The sequence below is a fragment of the Argiope bruennichi genome, chromosome X1 (assembly GCF_947563725.1).
Source record: "Argiope bruennichi chromosome X1, qqArgBrue1.1, whole genome shotgun sequence".
Classification (NCBI taxonomy): domain Eukaryota; kingdom Metazoa; phylum Arthropoda; class Arachnida; order Araneae; family Araneidae; genus Argiope; species Argiope bruennichi.
The window spans coordinates 130,676,425-130,693,625 of record NC_079162.1 but is presented as its reverse complement, the minus strand read 5'-3'; the positions used below and the strand labels follow the sequence as shown (position 1 = coordinate 130,693,625).

At 31.0% G+C, this 17,201-nt stretch overlaps 1 protein-coding gene across 2 annotated transcripts in view; it reads left to right on the top strand.

Moving 5' to 3' along the window:
* Positions 1 to 2,917: 2,917 nt before the first annotated feature.
* LOC129958463 (zinc finger CW-type PWWP domain protein 1-like) overlaps positions 2,918 to 17,201 on the top strand; it is a 29,050-nt gene continuing 14,766 nt past the window's right edge. For both annotated transcript variants that reach the window (XM_056070957.1, XM_056070956.1), the window contains exons 1-4: positions 2,918 to 3,135; positions 6,882 to 6,900; positions 9,857 to 9,944; positions 12,181 to 12,247. In XM_056070957.1, the coding sequence (XP_055926932.1) occupies positions 3,007 to 3,135; positions 6,882 to 6,900; positions 9,857 to 9,944; positions 12,181 to 12,247 (303 nt within the window). In that variant the 5' untranslated portion in view covers positions 2,918 to 3,006. The remainder of the gene's footprint in view (positions 3,136 to 6,881; positions 6,901 to 9,856; positions 9,945 to 12,180; positions 12,248 to 17,201) is intronic.

Genomic DNA, 17,201 nt, shown 5'->3' with positions numbered 1-17,201 from the left:
GATCAAAAATTTGAAATGGGACCTCTTATCAAAAACATGCAAACGATACGATTGCGCGGCTGCCGTCGATGTAGGTTGATCGACAGCCGCTATTGCGAGTTTCCCTGATCCGCGTTAGATGAGTATGAACAAGGCGATCGGCACTTGAGTGCCTTTTCTCCGAAACGCTCATGATAATAACAGAATTTTCTCCCACGATCACCGGAACGCCCACGCGAAAAACTGCGCTGTTTGTTTTTCCGATGGAAAGGGCCTCTGCTTCTGTCGCGGGAAAGCCGTTGTACCTGCTTACTTAAAGCGGCGATTTCGCTTCGGAGTGCAGTAAACTCATCCAGAGTGGAAGCTTTCCGCATGGCATTACTTTCCGCTCTTCGGCTTACGGCAAAGACGCTACTATCTGTTGAGGAAATACGGACCTCGGCAATTTTGTCAGGGATGTTGGTTAAATTATCCGGGGGTTCAGAACTTATTGATAAAATTGCCTGCATTTCTGACGGTAGTCTTTGCAGCCATAAAGTTTTGAGAAAATCGTCTTTTATGCCTGTGCCACCACCGAGTTCGCGCATCTTTCGAAGTAACTGCGATGGTTTATCGGCGCCTAAATGTAGTTCCGAAAGCAGTCGACGGATTTGTTCATTTTCCGAAGCGGAAAATTCGGCTATATGTCGAGCCTTTAATGCATCATATTTGTTGGTGTCGGGGGGTGCGAGTAAAGTATCAGCAACCGCTGATAAAGTTTCCGGATCAATAGTTGCAATCAAATGATTGTATTTTGTAAGATCATTGGTTATTTTAGCTAGAGCGAAATTGCTTTCCACTTGAATGAACCATAATTTTATATTGTTCCTCCACAGCGGTGGTATTTTCACCGAAAGATGGGACACCTGCGACTCTGTCGGAGCTTCAGCATTGATAGTTTCGTTTTCAGAATTAAGCATTTTTGGTTTCTCGTAGTGGAAAACTAATAATTTTACAATATTTACGAATATCAGAAAAATTTATGATTATTTAAATACACGTGTTTTTAAAAAAAATTTGGAAGTTAAGAATCATAATAATAAACATGGTAGCCAAAACGAAAGTAATAAGAAATTAATACTTCGAATATGAAAAATAACACGAAAAATAATACTGAATATAAATAATACGATTTCTTCGCCAAAATAATGGGGAAATAAAATATTGACCAATCACAGAGAAATGAACAGAAAATTTGAGCACATACCTGGTCCGTGATGCATTACTTCTAGGCACAATAATCCAAAATAATCCATTACGAAAAGTAATTGAAGAGCTCAATCACCAAAATCTGATTTGAGCATATTTTAAAATTTTGAGGCTGGACTTCGCAAATTTTAGAAAAGTAAAAAACGAAAGTAGCAGGTCACCAGTTTGGTGCGTGGTTTAACACGCATTGCCAAATTTACTTTAAATTAAAGTATTAAACATTTTTACTTAATAAAAACTGCCAGCCATTTAAATAACAAAAATAAATTTTAATTAGAAATTAAATTAACAAATATATATCATGATACATTGACCGTAATTCCATCGACCACCACGAGACAGAAGTTCTAAGCCATCTGGTGAAGGCAGGAAGTGAATCACTCGTATCCGTTGGAGAGCAAAGTTCATCTCCAAAGGTATGATTGATGCTTATCGCCAGTTGGCGAAACAAACAGTCATTTTATCGCCTGTTTGGCCGCTGCAAGATTTTAAAGATAAGTAATTAATACACATATGATAATATGTGGTAGATATAAAATAAAATATAACATGGGGATAAATTAAATATTATCACTAATATAATATTCATTTAAAGCACTTATGTCATATAGAATCTTTTAAACTTGAAAATAGAACAAAAATAGTTTAAAAAAATACTAATTTAATTAACCTTAGACATTTATTTTTTATTTAAAAAGTGAAAACACCTACTTGATACATTCACGGATTTATGAGTGATATCCAATAATATGCATCTGATAAAATACAAGTAATGCCATGATATACGATGTTCTATTTATGTAAGGTGTTAAGCTCATATTTTCCATAAAACATTAAAGGTCACTTGATATAATTCCAATAAATATTATTCACTCCAATTTATCAAAACTAAATGAAAAAGCAAAATTCAGTTGTATGTACTGCCTATTATATACATTCCTTCCCACATTCCATTTATTGGCAAAATAAATAACATGCACTACATTCATTTGCAGAGATGTAGTGTTGGGGGAAGGATGAGATTATCCCCCTTCCATAAATAATTACTGGATATGGGAATTTCGAGCAGTCTTTATTTAATAATGCAAGCTCTGGGTATGCCATTTTTTTTAAAATCTTAATCTCTTTCGCTTTCTCTCTCCATATCTAAAATTATTTCATGGCCCATATATATTTTTATATTTCATTAACTCTATGCCTCTACTTTAAATTTACCTCGTTTGAATTTAACTTCATTTCAATGAAAAATGAGTATGTATTCATAAAAAATTTTGAAAACCTGATTCTCATCTCTGTAAGTTGTAACTCTGATTGATTCTATACATAAAATATTGATCCACCGCCCCCTTCTTTCTACATATAAAAAAATATTGATTTTCACTTCTCTCAAATCTTATTCTTTTTTCAAGTATTAAAAAATCTTTTATAATTATAATAGTTTCCCCTCCCCAAATCTTTGGGTTTTTTAAATTTAGCTTTTTAAGTGTAAAAAAATCTTTTATAAGACTGCAACGTAGTAAGTTTAATCCGTAACCCCCGTCAAACCAATAAATATTTTTTCGCACGCTTATGATATGACGTTTGAAACAACTGCATGCTTCTAACTATGCCACGCGTGTAGTTGCGGCTTTTTCTCTCTCCCCACCTACGATTATAATGGACTGTTCGTTCTCCTTGAGCGTCTCTTCGGCAGACATCTGCACTGCAGTATTGATTTATCTCTTTTGTAACTCTCAGTGCGTCTCGAAATCTTCGGCGGATCGCACGCTAATCTTAAACATGATGATACGCAATTGTTTTCTTCGTATCTTCAATTCATTCTTTATTTTCTCTTCATATTTCATTTTCACATTTTCTGTACGTATTTTCTCATCATTCTGCATTCAGACAATCAATACTTCTAAAGCGGTAAGTACCCCCAAGTTTTTTTATACTGAAGTCTATGATATTGGTTAGTCAAATTGAAATTTATAATATGGAGACTGTTTATTTCATTTGAAATTTTTATTAACTTAGTGTTACAAATGCTAGGAATATAAATAATAAAATTTTGTTTTATCAAAATATCATTTATGAATATTCTAGAATCATTCATATGACAAGTTTCATTTACATATATATCCCATGACTAGCATATTAATTATAAATGTTTTAATTATATGATCATATGGCTACCATTATACGATCGAATTTACGTAAGAACCCAAAGCTTTTTTATAGTTTTCAGTAACCAAGTAAAATTTGTATTCTTTGAAACAAACCCAGATTCATTGAGAAGGTTTTGGTATGATATTATGAAGCTGTTTGTTGTGCTTGTGTTTTCAAGTTGTACATAAAAATGTTTTTTTTTTATTAACTTCTGCAGATTGTTTTTGCATAATGTAACACTTACGCAAGAACTTAATCCATTTTTTTTTTTTTTTTTTTGTGAAACGAAATAACTCGTGCTCTTTGAAAAGGTACTGTTTCATGTAGGGAATTTTATTGAAAGAATTTGAAACTGTTAATTGTGTATCCATTAAACTGTAATCATTTGTATCCACTAGGGGTACAAAATCTTTTAACTTTTTTGATTCACTAAGAATAATACCAATTCTAATTTTATTTAAAATATTGATTCAATCCATGAAAGTAATCTGGTTTTTAACTTCTGGAGTTGAAGAAATATGCCAAAGTAAATTTTTATTAATTTATAAAGGTTTGGTATAAAAGTTTGCTTTTTAGTATTAATTTTGTAAAAGTGTCTGCAATCGAAGTATTAAAAAAAAGATAACTTATGAATTCTTGATTTTATATACTATTGCACAGATTCAAATGAAATTTCATTATTTATTAAAGTGTAATATAACACACAATCCAATCTCAAGATTAAAATTTTTACTTGTGATATTTTTGTCTTAAAGGGAAGCTTTTGTAATGGAAATTTAATTGAAATGGATACATTTAAGACAAGTGTACATAAAAGCCTAAACATTTGCACTGGCTTGAAAATCGAGAAAAATGTACAGGTTATTCGTAAATTAATTCCTAATTTGGAGACTTTGATAACTAAAACTTTAAAAATAATAAGTCAAATTTCACATGCAGATTAAAAACAGCATAGGAAGTTAAATTTTATGCAAATAGTATTGGAAGCTGATATAATCTTAATACCAATAAAATTCTTTCTGGTTATATATGTATATGAGCATGTCTCGCATCTCCTTTGAAACAACTATCAAAATCAGCCAAATTTTGCACTCTTATTATATGAGATATGAAAAAGTATTCATCTTGTCAACTTTTCAAAGTATTCATTTATAAAATATTCAATTGATTCATTATTCATTAATTATTCATTTGATTAGAAAATTACAAGTTATTTTTTTTTTGTACTGTCTCTACCAGTATTTTTTTTTTTTTTTTTAATTTCATTATGCCTGTTGACATTACTGTTGTTTATTTTAAAGTAGTGATTTACCAATGTTTAAAAGCTAGCTTAAGTAATTGCTTAAATGGAGACAACTTTTATACTATTTTTATATTTGTGAACAAAATTTGTAGGGCTAATATAAGAAATGATTAACTTACAATAAAAATTAGTCCTTAATTTTTTTTAAATTTGTGATTCAATTTATATTTTAATCTTATTTAAAAGTAGACAATAAGAATTTTAGACGATAAATGGTATATTGTTTAAAATTCTTTTGTCTTGACTTGTATGTTTTATTCAAAATTTTTATATTGAAAATATTATCCAAGAAAAGATTTTTATCCTAATGACATATATACGGAAGATCAGCAGATTGAATTGAAACTGTTGACGATGAGTATAATAACCCTGATGTGATTAATTAGTTAGTTTCTGCAAGTACAATACTATATTTTTCATTCCCGTGTATGCATTTTGATTATTGGCACATTAATGAAATTTTGAATATTATGTTTTTTGTGTATTTTTGATCTATCATATCTTCCTAAGTTTATAAATGAAAATTAGTTACATTCCATCACAAGTTTTAGCTGCAAAGGCCTACATGCATTTCGAAAATTTCTTGCACAAGAAAGTACAGATAGGCAAACCATTGATGGGTGGTCTAAATTTGATAATCTACAGTTTTGATGCTATATCCATGTACTGATATTTATCGATTTAACTCTATTTTGTATTTATTTGTGTCGACATTTATTCAGACAGACAACATTCTCTCAACGATTTCTTTCAAAATTTGTTAGGAAACTAGAAATTTGAAATATGATGTACCAAATTTTATACACATAATTCAGATTGGTTATTATATTCAGATGGACAGACATAATTTCAAAAATGTACTTTTCTTACTCATGGAATTGTGTAGCATGAAAATTTGAAAGGTTCTCCGTTTCAAATTATTTGATGACTACACAATTTCTTCTTTGACTTTTTCTGAGATCTTAATTAATATTTCTTGATATTTTAAAATTTTACTTTTTAATCTTTTATCATCAATTCCAATAATAAATTTTTTTTCTACTTGAATCTGGTACACTGAGCTCCTGCAGATGCAGGTAGCAGAGAAGCTCAGGCTCAAACGAAGAAAAATTTGAATAAAATTCAAAATTTATAAATAAAAACACCATCTTTCTGTTTTTGGATATTTAACTATTTAGATAAAAGCAAGAAGACATAAAAGAAGTCTTCCCTTTACAGGCTGATTTATTTCTTAATCATTTTTACTGGAGTATAATACAACAGGAAAATAAAGTTTTAATTGGAATGCTATATAAATATTAGATTGGAAGAGGCTGTCAAGTTTATGTATCGCATTAAAAAATCTTATTGTAATCTGTTGAGTCGTGTTTTGAAGAATGCTGAATTTTCTTTTCTCCTTTGTCCTGAAATTCTAATTATTCAGAGCTGCAACAACAAAAAACATGAAAAGCTTCGATTCCAAGTATAGCTTGATATATAAATCTATTTATATATTTTCTGAATGCATTTTGAAATGGTTGTGTTCTTGATTAATGTATTAATAATATCAAAAATATTATAAATATATTATACAGTTGCTGTTATAATGTTTTGTAATATTCTTTTAAAGATGTCTTATTATTGCTCCTGTGAGTAAAACAAAAAGAGCGGCAGTCAGAATGTCACATTACACATCAGTTTTATTAAAATCTCCAATCCTCTTAATAATATCTTTTTTTGGTTTGCTTCAGATATTTATGGTAATGTTAAGAACGTAAATGCTGTATGTATTGCTTTCAAAATTCCTTATGCTAATAATATGTTGAAATAATATATCGGATTTTGGATGTGGTAAAATTTTTCTGTCTTAAAAGATATATTTGGAATTAATTTTTTATTTTTAGAAATTATCTTTTGGCAATTTTTATGTGATAATTTTATGAATTCTGCAAGTTGAAATGATTCTATCATGGATCAGAAGAATAATATCATATATATTTTCGACTTTAAGTTGAACAAGCGAGGTAAATTATGTAAATGTTGTAAAATGCGTATAAAGTAATAGACTTTTAAAATTTAATCATTCTGCTTTCTTAAATCTTAACTTTTCCTTGAATCCATCCATTTATTCATATAAAGTGCTTGAATCATTTAAAAAAATCCTTCTACCATTAGATAGTAGTGATATTTTTATTGTACTAATTTGATTTTTTTTTTATTTCAGATGATGGGAATCAAACAGGGTAAGTTTTATTTAAATATTTAATTTAAAAATTTAAATTTTCTTGTGCATACATAAATTTTTAATTTATAAAAGGATACATTTCTAGATTTGCTTAATGCAATGGTTTTAAATTTTAAAAAATTAAAATGAAATATATAATAAAATGAAATAACTTTTTATTCAAGCTATTGTAATATTTTTAGAAATTACATATGCATATTGTTCAGAAAGAATTCGTACCCTTCAATTGCATTGCCATAAATTCCATATCCAAAACCTGCAATTCTATTAATTTGTAGCATGAGTATCTTCCTCCGAATCCAGGGCAGATATTTTATCTGTTAGACCGATTACTCGCAATAGAACCCGCCTCTAAATACTCCCACATCAGAATACATTCTACTCTCTGCTTGGTTCAGTGGAAGAATTAGAATATATCAGGTAAGCGCTCGCTCACAATTTGAAGAACCATATTTTTGCTTCTTAGCTCAAAATTCGTAGAATTTTTTTTTTTTGGGGGGGGGGTAATGTAAAGAAATGTTCGCCCATTTATTTGGCGCTACCTCTAAGATTCATAAGTACGCTAGTTGTGTTATCCGAGTTCAGCAGAGAGCATTTCGGCCCAAGCTTAGTCGGGGCGCAGCGATGAAAATAATCCAAAATATGAAACGATTTTATTGCTTTCTCGGAGGCCCCGGCTCAGCACGTTTTAAATCTCGGCACGTGTTTAGTTTCGATTGTCGTAAATAGAAGTGAATGTTACTTCAAATCCTATGATTGTTGCATTTAATCCTTTCACTTTTTGACGGTAGTGGATAACATTTTCTCAGGTGAATTTCTTTTACTTATATAATATAAAACTAATATGTACTCATAATGATCTACGATGCTATTAGTATTGTTGAAAATGTGAATGAATGCGTGTTGAAGAATGCTGTGTATGCAGAAAGGCTTTTGTGCCGTATTACTTGTCTTGGGAAAGATAATTGTATTAGAATGATGTATGAAAGAGTGTTGCATTTGTTGTTTTTGGTGGGAGACAAGGCGTGCCAACATTCGGCTTGCTTTCGCATCTTGTCTATTAGAATTGTCATGTCCATTCTGCCAGGAAATTTTAGAAATCCCGCCAAGTAATGGGCGATTTTTCACGTTTTTTTTTTGTTTTTTTTTTTTTTTTTAATTTTTTCATATATATTTATGAAAGTTCCAACCAGTTATGAGAGGAACTAATGCACGCATTCTTTTATTATTACTGGATTCTTCTATCCCGGTAAGATTAAACTTCTTGATAATGTTTTGCGGGGATTCAAATTCTCTTTTCTATTGCTAGTAGAAAAAAAAATTAAGAAACATATGCAGACAGGTTAGATTTAAAACAGAGCATTTAAAAAGTGGGGATAATTTTAAAAAATTACAGATTTCTTCATATTTATCTTTAAATTGTGTTAGTCTTCACTTCTTGCGTTACTTGCGGTTTATTTATTTTTTCCTCACTCAAAACTTAAAAGAAGAGTTAACTGGAAACCGAGGTGGCCGACTGATAGCGCTTCCAAATTAGCTCCAGATTTGTACGGAGTTGAGACAAAAATAAATTTCATCGAAAATGACTTGGAATATAGAAAAAGCAAATACTAAAACTATAATCGAAGGCCAAATGTCCCTGCTGCTGAATCTAATTATTAGATTTTACTATTAGTCAAGACATTTCTTCATGGGAACTAAACATTGCATCAAATCTCATGAGCTCACTATTTTTGTTTCATATTACCTTGCATTGTGATATAGTACATCTGCGCATATCCATTCATTCAAATGACTGCGAATCTAATCGGTGTTAGGTGTGGGAGATATACTGCGGTGAAAGGAAAAGTTTGGTAGAAGTTTCCACATCTAAGAACTTCTTAATTTTTCTTTCTTTTGTTTCTTAATTTTGACTAGGTAACCGTTCTCAATACTCTAGATAATTTTTGTTTTCGATGGAAGTCTTGCTATCGATTTATTATTCTTTTGACTGCCAACCATCATTCAAAAACCGGTAAGTTAACAGACGCAGAAAAACTGCACCTGCTAAGTTTATAAAGTTATATCTGAAACATTTGATCTGCTTAACTAAATAATTAGAAGAGCCGCCTCATTTGAGATATTTGTCCTTTTATTTCTTACAATATAAGAAGCACTTAAAATATTGACAATTTCCCAACTGATCTTTGCAATTTTAAGACTACTTTCATTTAAATTCAGATTCAAAACTAAAAATTCAATAATTCGACGCTAATGCTAGACACATTATGGTATGCGAAGAGGTTAGTAAAATATGACACGAGAAAAGCAATTCGAGATAACTGTGGCATGATTGTGGAAATGTTTCTTACATCAGTAATACAATTAACGTACGTTTGAACTTGATCATTTTGGCTTTAACGCTATGCCTTAACTAGGTAGCATTTTTAATTCATTGTGGCTCTGCTAGAAACTGAAATTGCTTTTATTCATTGGATTTTGAAATTAAAATTTACTTCATGCATCTATTATACCGTTATTATTGTACGAGATATTCATTATCATAATAGAAACTTGCAATGTACTTTTAAATTTGCATCGCACTTTCTGATGAACACTTTTAATCGGCTAACAATATATATATATGTTGTTTAATCATATAATTGTTAATTTTCTGTGAACTGTTTACTATATTATTATTTCTTGTAAAAGCCTTTCGATTGCTCGAACATTAATGTAATTTTGTAAATTGCATTTTCTATGTGCTTATTTATGATCTATTTTTCCTTCAAAAATGCCAAAATCTTTTCTTTCGGCAACTTTCTTTTCCTTTTTCAATCCCTCCAAAGTTTATAAATGAAAAGTGATTATATAATTTCATTAATTTTAGTTGCAGATGCTTTCAAACATGTCTATGCTATATTTCCTGCTGTATTGAAGGTTCCTAATTATGATTATATTTTTTTTTCTTTTAGATCATGAGAACAGCACTGGAGCGTGTTGTTTGGAGCAGAAGTACAAACCAGGGACCCTCGTATGGGCGAAGGTCTTCGGATACCCATAGTAATTTATATTTTCTTTTTCCAAAATAAATTTATAAAGAAGGCTGACATATTGCGGATAGCACGAGTTTGTAGGTGGTACTTGAAGAAGGGGGATTATGAATCTTTGAATTGTGATGGGTTTCATTAGTCCTAATTTTTCTTCATTTTGGACAATTAAAATAAATATAAGTATTGCCTTTTTCTGAAGCTTGTATTTAGTTCTATAAAGTCGGCCTTATTTTAAGACAATTAAAGCAATAATCATTCAGTAACTTTTAAAATATTTTTCTTTAAGAGTTGTCGGAAAAATTCTTTATTTAAAATCATTTCTCACTTTAAAAAAATTTTGCTAATATGAACAATGTGCAATCGTTTCCAAAAAGTGATATTTGAAATATTTCTGGTAAAATTTGATATTCTTGCAGAAAAGGATAGTGATTTTAGGTTACTAATGTGCTAACTGAATTATCTCTGTTTGCATAATATTATCCTGCATTTCTTTCGTACTTCCAGGACTTTTCTCTTGATACTACTTTAGCAAGGGAAAAAAAATCGGGTTTGTGGATATTAATCACAAAATAAATTTAATGGCATTGTTTAAAAATATTCTTAAAACAATATTTAATATTTCTTCCTGTTAAACATCATTTTGGTTTTTTGAAGCACAAGAGAAGTCATTTATAAAAACAATACACTCCAGCTCAAAAAATAAGGAACATATGTAAAGCTTGGAATAAAACAAAAACTATTTAATAGCTATGCGTGAAAGCTGTACTCGAGGTAAGTGTGGCATTACTGGATAACATATCAAACAATATTTATTGATACGAAAATGTATATATTACAGCTTCAATTTATAGGAAAAATGTACAATGGGAACACAACGCTAATAACGAATATGATACTTTAGCTGAAGTGCATCCTTGACAGTGGCAACGCTTGTTGGAGTTCATGGAGGATGCCCGGCTGCACACTGCTGCCTGCAATCCATCTTCTCAACGTGTTACACATATACTCTATGGAAGTCGGCTCCGGTGATCTAGCAGTCCACGCCATTTATGGAATTTTTTCACTCTAAATAATTCCGCTTCAGTTGTGGCTCTATGCAGGCGAACATTATCGTCCATAAATATCGCGTCAGTATCTATTGCAGCTATAAAAAGGCGCACAGTAGGTTGTAGGATTTCTTCGCAGTATCGGACAACTGTGACGGAACATAAGAATCGACAATGTTTGGAGTTCGATAGTGTGTCCCTAACTCCCGCCATATATTTGTCCTTTGAGAATTGTTCTGGATGTTAAATCGAGGTTCATCCTTAAAGAGGACGTGGGCGCAAAGCAACCGCGCTCTGAAAACAAAGGCATTCAAACAACAGGTCGCCGTGCTAACAGTCCGCCTTCATGCAGTTTAAGCGATACAATTTGGCGGAACATAGGCTTTCCTGCTGCAGCTGGGAACTGCGATACCAGCTGTCACGCTGTTAGTGCCCTTCGGCGTCAGATACATTGCAATAGGTCTTCTTCTGGGGTTTTGATCCCTTTGATAATGGTTCCACAGTCTATGGATTTCACAACGAGGAACATTCAGCTCTCTGGCAACAGCAGATTGTCTTGCACCAGCTTACAACATACCGCCCGCCCACCAACGCATCTGATCTTGCAAATTGTTCTTCTACTGATGTTTTCCGCTTTAACTATTTTTACTATATCTGATTTTGAGGAATTATCGCTGCTTGCGAACTGAAGCATACATCCGGTAAACCCATTTTTTAAGGTGTTACTGGTTATTGTGAAATGCGTTTTATGCTAATTTTGGTTACCCATTTCCATTCGGCGATGCAACTTCTGTCTCGTATGTAAATTGTGTGTTTTAATTCACCGTTTTGCATGTGTATCTCGTTTGTTGTTTCTTTTTTGAGTAGATGTGTATATTGTTTGCTTCAGTATTTTAAAACTTCCGCATGATTTCGTCTACGAGAAGGAGATTAAATTGGATTTCATGAAATCCTGCTAGAATCTGCTTCTGTATGGGTTATGGTTGCGATGTTATAGTTACTAATTAAATGACATCGTTAGAATTTCTCTTTTTATGCTTTTATTATTTATAAGGTGAAGTGTAAAATGAAAATTTGACGATAGAATAGACTTTTGGTACAGCCACTAAGAATTTATCATAAAGCCTCTATTTTTCATTGTGAAACAAATTAGTTGTTGAAAATCTGAGAGCTATGATCAATATACTTTAAACTTTACAGCTGGCCCGCAATGATTGAAGATGATCCTGATGAAGGCACTTACAGCAAAGATCTTACAACAGCACCGGTATGTTCATTAAAAAATCTTGGATTTCGATTAGATAATCCTTCTATTAATTTTAGAATATATTTTTTGTTTGTATTAAAATGGATGATATTCTAGATGTAGAATCATCTAAAACTAAATTCCAGAAATCCATATTTTTTTTTTATGTTATGTGCTTATACTGTTGAATGTATTATTAGACCGAATGATTAGAGAGATCAAATCATAACCAACTAAATTTGATAGCATAAGAAAAGGAAATTTAAGGTGATGATTGATCCGGAAATTAGGGATATCAGGGAAAAGTCAGACATTTTTCAGAGAAATTAAATTGGGCAGTTAACGTTTGAAAATTACATCCAGAAAACTTGCCGACGAGAACACTTCTCGCCAAATATGTGTGCGATCATCGATATCGCACTATCTCTTCTCTTTATCCCAAGCAATATGAGCTTTTCACAAGATCAATATGAAGTGTATAAAGAAAAGGATGAAAACACTATAACCGTCTACTCCAACTCTCCCTACGCCAAACAAAAAAATATGAATTCTGGATCTTCGCAACAGCAACACTGGCAGGAATTATGGTTGAGTCCTCATCATAGATTTTTAAATACTTCTTGAATGATGCATAGAAATTCATCTGAATGAGAATACTTTTTTAAAATGTATAACAGAAAATCCAAATATTGGAATAAGATATGTAACAGTGATTTTTATACATCATCAGTACTATGGTTGGCAGTGTGATAAGGAAAAGTGTTTTCGTTTTCAATGTAATGTAGATTACTCCTTAGGGGAAAAAATTTAAAATATTCGCATTAAAATTATTTATTTTAACTGATTCTTGTCTTTTTTTTTTCTATAAATAAATTTTTTCGTTTAAGGCATTTTTAATTCTAATGTGAAAAAAAATGCTATTTTTCAATAACGTTTTTAATTAATTATTTTTATTCCTTGGTTATTTATCTTATGTTAAAAATTATTTTAGAGGTACATAAAAAAGAAATGAAATTATTGGTTTTGTAGATTCAAATATAATAATTCATACATTTGCTATAAATTTTTTTAAAAATTGCCGTTTATGCTAAATTTTAGTATCTAAAAAAACGAATAAAAACTAAATTTTTGAAAATAAAGGAAATGATGAAAAAGGGTTGTAACCTGTCTTTTGAGTGTCAGTTAACTATATTCCCGTGGGTAATGTCTATATGTTATTTTTATTGTAACTTAATTTTATTTTTTCATAGAAACTTTTAATAAGATACACAAACATCGATTATATTTTTAAAAAATCATAAAATCTCATTAATTATTAGATTTATTTGCAAAATAAAAGTATCTTCAATTTATCAATGTTAAATTTTAAAATAAATGCTACATTTTTTTAAAAAAATTTTCTATTGTAATTTTCTTAGCTGTGTTTCATAGAATTTTTTTTTTTACAAATTTGTATCTTGTATAAGTTTGGCATAGCAAATTGCGGTGTTTGTGGCCCTTAAAACTATATCGTTTTAGGAGTTTAAAGAACTTAACGCTAAAGTTAATATATTATTTCGATAATATAAATAATGATTATATGTAATAACCTTAATACTTTCATATTTATAAATAAACCTATAATTTCAAAATACTGTTCGACAAAACCATAAAGGGTTTTAAAAACCATAATTCGCAAAAGTATCCTCCTTCCTTTGTTTTTCCCTTTAACAATGTAATATAGTAGAGGTCCACATGAATTTGATTTTATTTATATAATTTTCGAAAAAATCTGTCTTCTGTTGCTTAACGGTTCAGATATACAATTTAAAAATAAAGACTTATTATAGCGGCATTAGTAAAAATGCTACTATGTATGTCTTGTTTATTCATTAAATCAAGCTGAGTCTATTATACAACTCGCATAGTACATAAAATTAGTTATGTATATATATATGTGTGTGTGTGTGTGTGTGTGTGTGTGTGTGTGTGTGTGTGTGTGTGTGTGTGTGTGTGTGTGTGTGTGTGTGTGCGTGCGTGTAATGATATTTTAAGCTCTTTTATATATATATTATTTATTATATTAATTTCCAAAGCTTTATCTTAATTTAGCCCATAGTAATTTCATTCACTTATTTCTTGATCCAATACCACTTTCGGTTTAATTAATTCAACTGAAATTGTGTAAAAAGTACTGCGTCATCACTCTTCGTATCAAGAGAAAGTGATCCCTTCGGTGTCCTTGAAAAGGTGTCAAAGGACACTACGTGTATTGAATTGGCACGTGGCCGGAAATCCCATGTTATATAAGACTAGTGATCATTTGTTTCGGTCCTTTTCGCCTTCTTTCTTACTTCTGCTTTTGTGTCGAGGTGTGGCGGACGTAACTTGTCCGCGTCTCTGCTTGTAAATAATTATGCTTTCGCGAAATGGATATTAAAATTAATTTAAAAATATAACATGTCTCTTCAACGTCTTCGAACCTGCATTCTGCTTCAACCAAAATAACATTACATATTATTTAGTCGGCAAGGATAGTTTCCTGTGAAAAAAAAAAATGTTCAAATGAATGAAAAGAATTAAATCCCCGAAATGAGAGGCAATTTGATGTTAACGGTACTGCTCCTTGATTCCCCGTAATCTGAAGATGGTTCCGTGCTGCTCGGCCGCTTCCTTGTCGGGTTACCTCCCGTGGTATAGCGTCTTCAGATCCGACCACGTCGCTGAAATTCTACGAATGATGACTCCTGCCTTAACCGTTGATTTCATCCGACGCTCCGGCTCAATACCCTTGTGTTTGTGTGCCCCTGGTCATCACAGAGAAGTTCCAGTTAATCAGTGCTGAAAATTTTCCCTTGTATTTGTGCTGTTAATCTTCCAAGAAGTTCCAGCCTGTACCATGATTCATCAAAAAAGTTATTAGTGTTTAAAAAAAAAAAGCCACCATCAGCTGACTCAACGGATTAAATTCAAGATTTATATTCTAAACTTTTGATTTTATTTTAAATTGCATTTTTCTATTATAAAATATTGTGTTTTTAAATTTTTTCAAATCTATTATTTAAAAATTATGCATTCAGATCTTGTGAACGAAAAAAGTAACATACCAAAATCCTTATATACTTAATAATTAATGGCACATGATAATTAGACAAGGGAAGGAAATACCTCAGGGGAAATTGTTACACCCCTGACAGTTATTAAGCTACCCTCTATTATCAATGTGTCCAAATACTTGTTTTTTACAAAATACAAATGTTTTTTTTTTCTTCAGTTACCAAATATTTTTATATATTTCCTAAAGATTAATCATATGAGTATTTTGAGTCTTGTGTTTTTACATTCATTCACAAGTGTTTTGTTTGAGATCTTTGAATTTTGAATTTATTACTTTTAGTTCCAAGTTTTTCATTTGATATTTTTGAATTTTGCAATTATTATCATTTCCAAATGATTTATTTCAAATACATGAATGTAAGTTCAATTTATTATTCCATGATTTTCTATCCCATTTGATGATTTTGGTGAGCCTTCTACTATTAAAGGACACTGTGTGCAAGTATTCTTTAGAAACATTCCTCACCAAAGGGAGACAATCTTACAAAGTCAGAGACAATAAACTGAGTTTCTGCAGAAAACCATTTTTGATATTATACATTTTAATATTATTATTTTGGTGTTGTTGAATATTTAAATTTGTCTAATATTTTCACAGATATCACTTTATCTTTTTTATGTTCTAAATAATCTTGTTCAAAATGATTTCTCTATTAATGTGAAGGTAAGGGAAACAGGTGTCACTTTCAATATACTTTTAAATTAAACTTACTCGGCAATATACTTTTAATATTTCTTGCTTGAACACCACTGTAAGGTATGGCTGTGTGTCGAGGGCCTTAATGCATTTCCACGTATTGTGGTGGTGGGGGGGAATTGTAATGATATTTTAAACTCTTAATTTAAACCAAATTGATTTCCAGGGTTTTGTCTTAATTTGGCCCAAAGTGAAGTGTTCTCTTATTTCGTGATCCAATTCCACTTTTGGTTTAATTAATTTCTTTGTAAAAATAATGCGCCATCAGTACTACGTATCAAATGAAAGTGATACTTTCTTTGCCCTTGTCAAGGGTCAAAACATATACTCCATCGGCACGTGGCTTGAAATCCCATGTTATATAATTCTAGTGATCATTTGTTTCTCCCCTTTCGCCCTTACTTTCTGACTTCTGCTTTTGTGCCCCGCTGCGCCTTCTTGTAAATAAATTATGCTTTCCTGGATGGTGGTAGAGAGAGAATAAAACGAAATTAAAAATACAACGTCTCGTCAAACCTGCCGTCTGCTGCAAACAAAATAATGTTACACACACACATATGTATAATGCATAAAATGAGTTAAATATTACTGATGTCAATCGCAATAATAAAACACATTAAAAATCGTTAATTTATATGAAGTGTGATTGACTTTATTTATTTATTTGTGGTAAAGTTTGAATTCAGATATTTTCTCGAAATCATTTATTTATTAGAGTAAAGCATTTTCAGAAAATATTAAAATAAAAAAATGTTATTTTTAAAAATTTTTTACTTTACTTCTGTATTTTACCAATACATGGCGGCAAAAAAGTAAATGCCAATAAAAATCATGGCATAAGCAATTAGAAATTATCTTCATGGGACACTGATATTGTTCAATGCGAAGTCACTGAAGTCAAGAAATCACTGATACCAATGACCAAGCAATGACTTGCAAACACTAACTGTGAATAACCCCAATTACCATGAAATGCTGTTTCGAATGATTTCAAGGATTCTATAATTCTAAGAATAGCTGGTACTTCACTTTTCAAATCACTCGCATATTTCTCCCTTACCCGTTATGACTTCAATTATGGGAATGGGAAATTAAGGCTGAACGTCTGTTTCTGGCGTTACTGCAGGGGGCACCCTTTCTTTTCCTTCTTTACACTCCTTCTTTCGGAGGTGTCAATCTGAT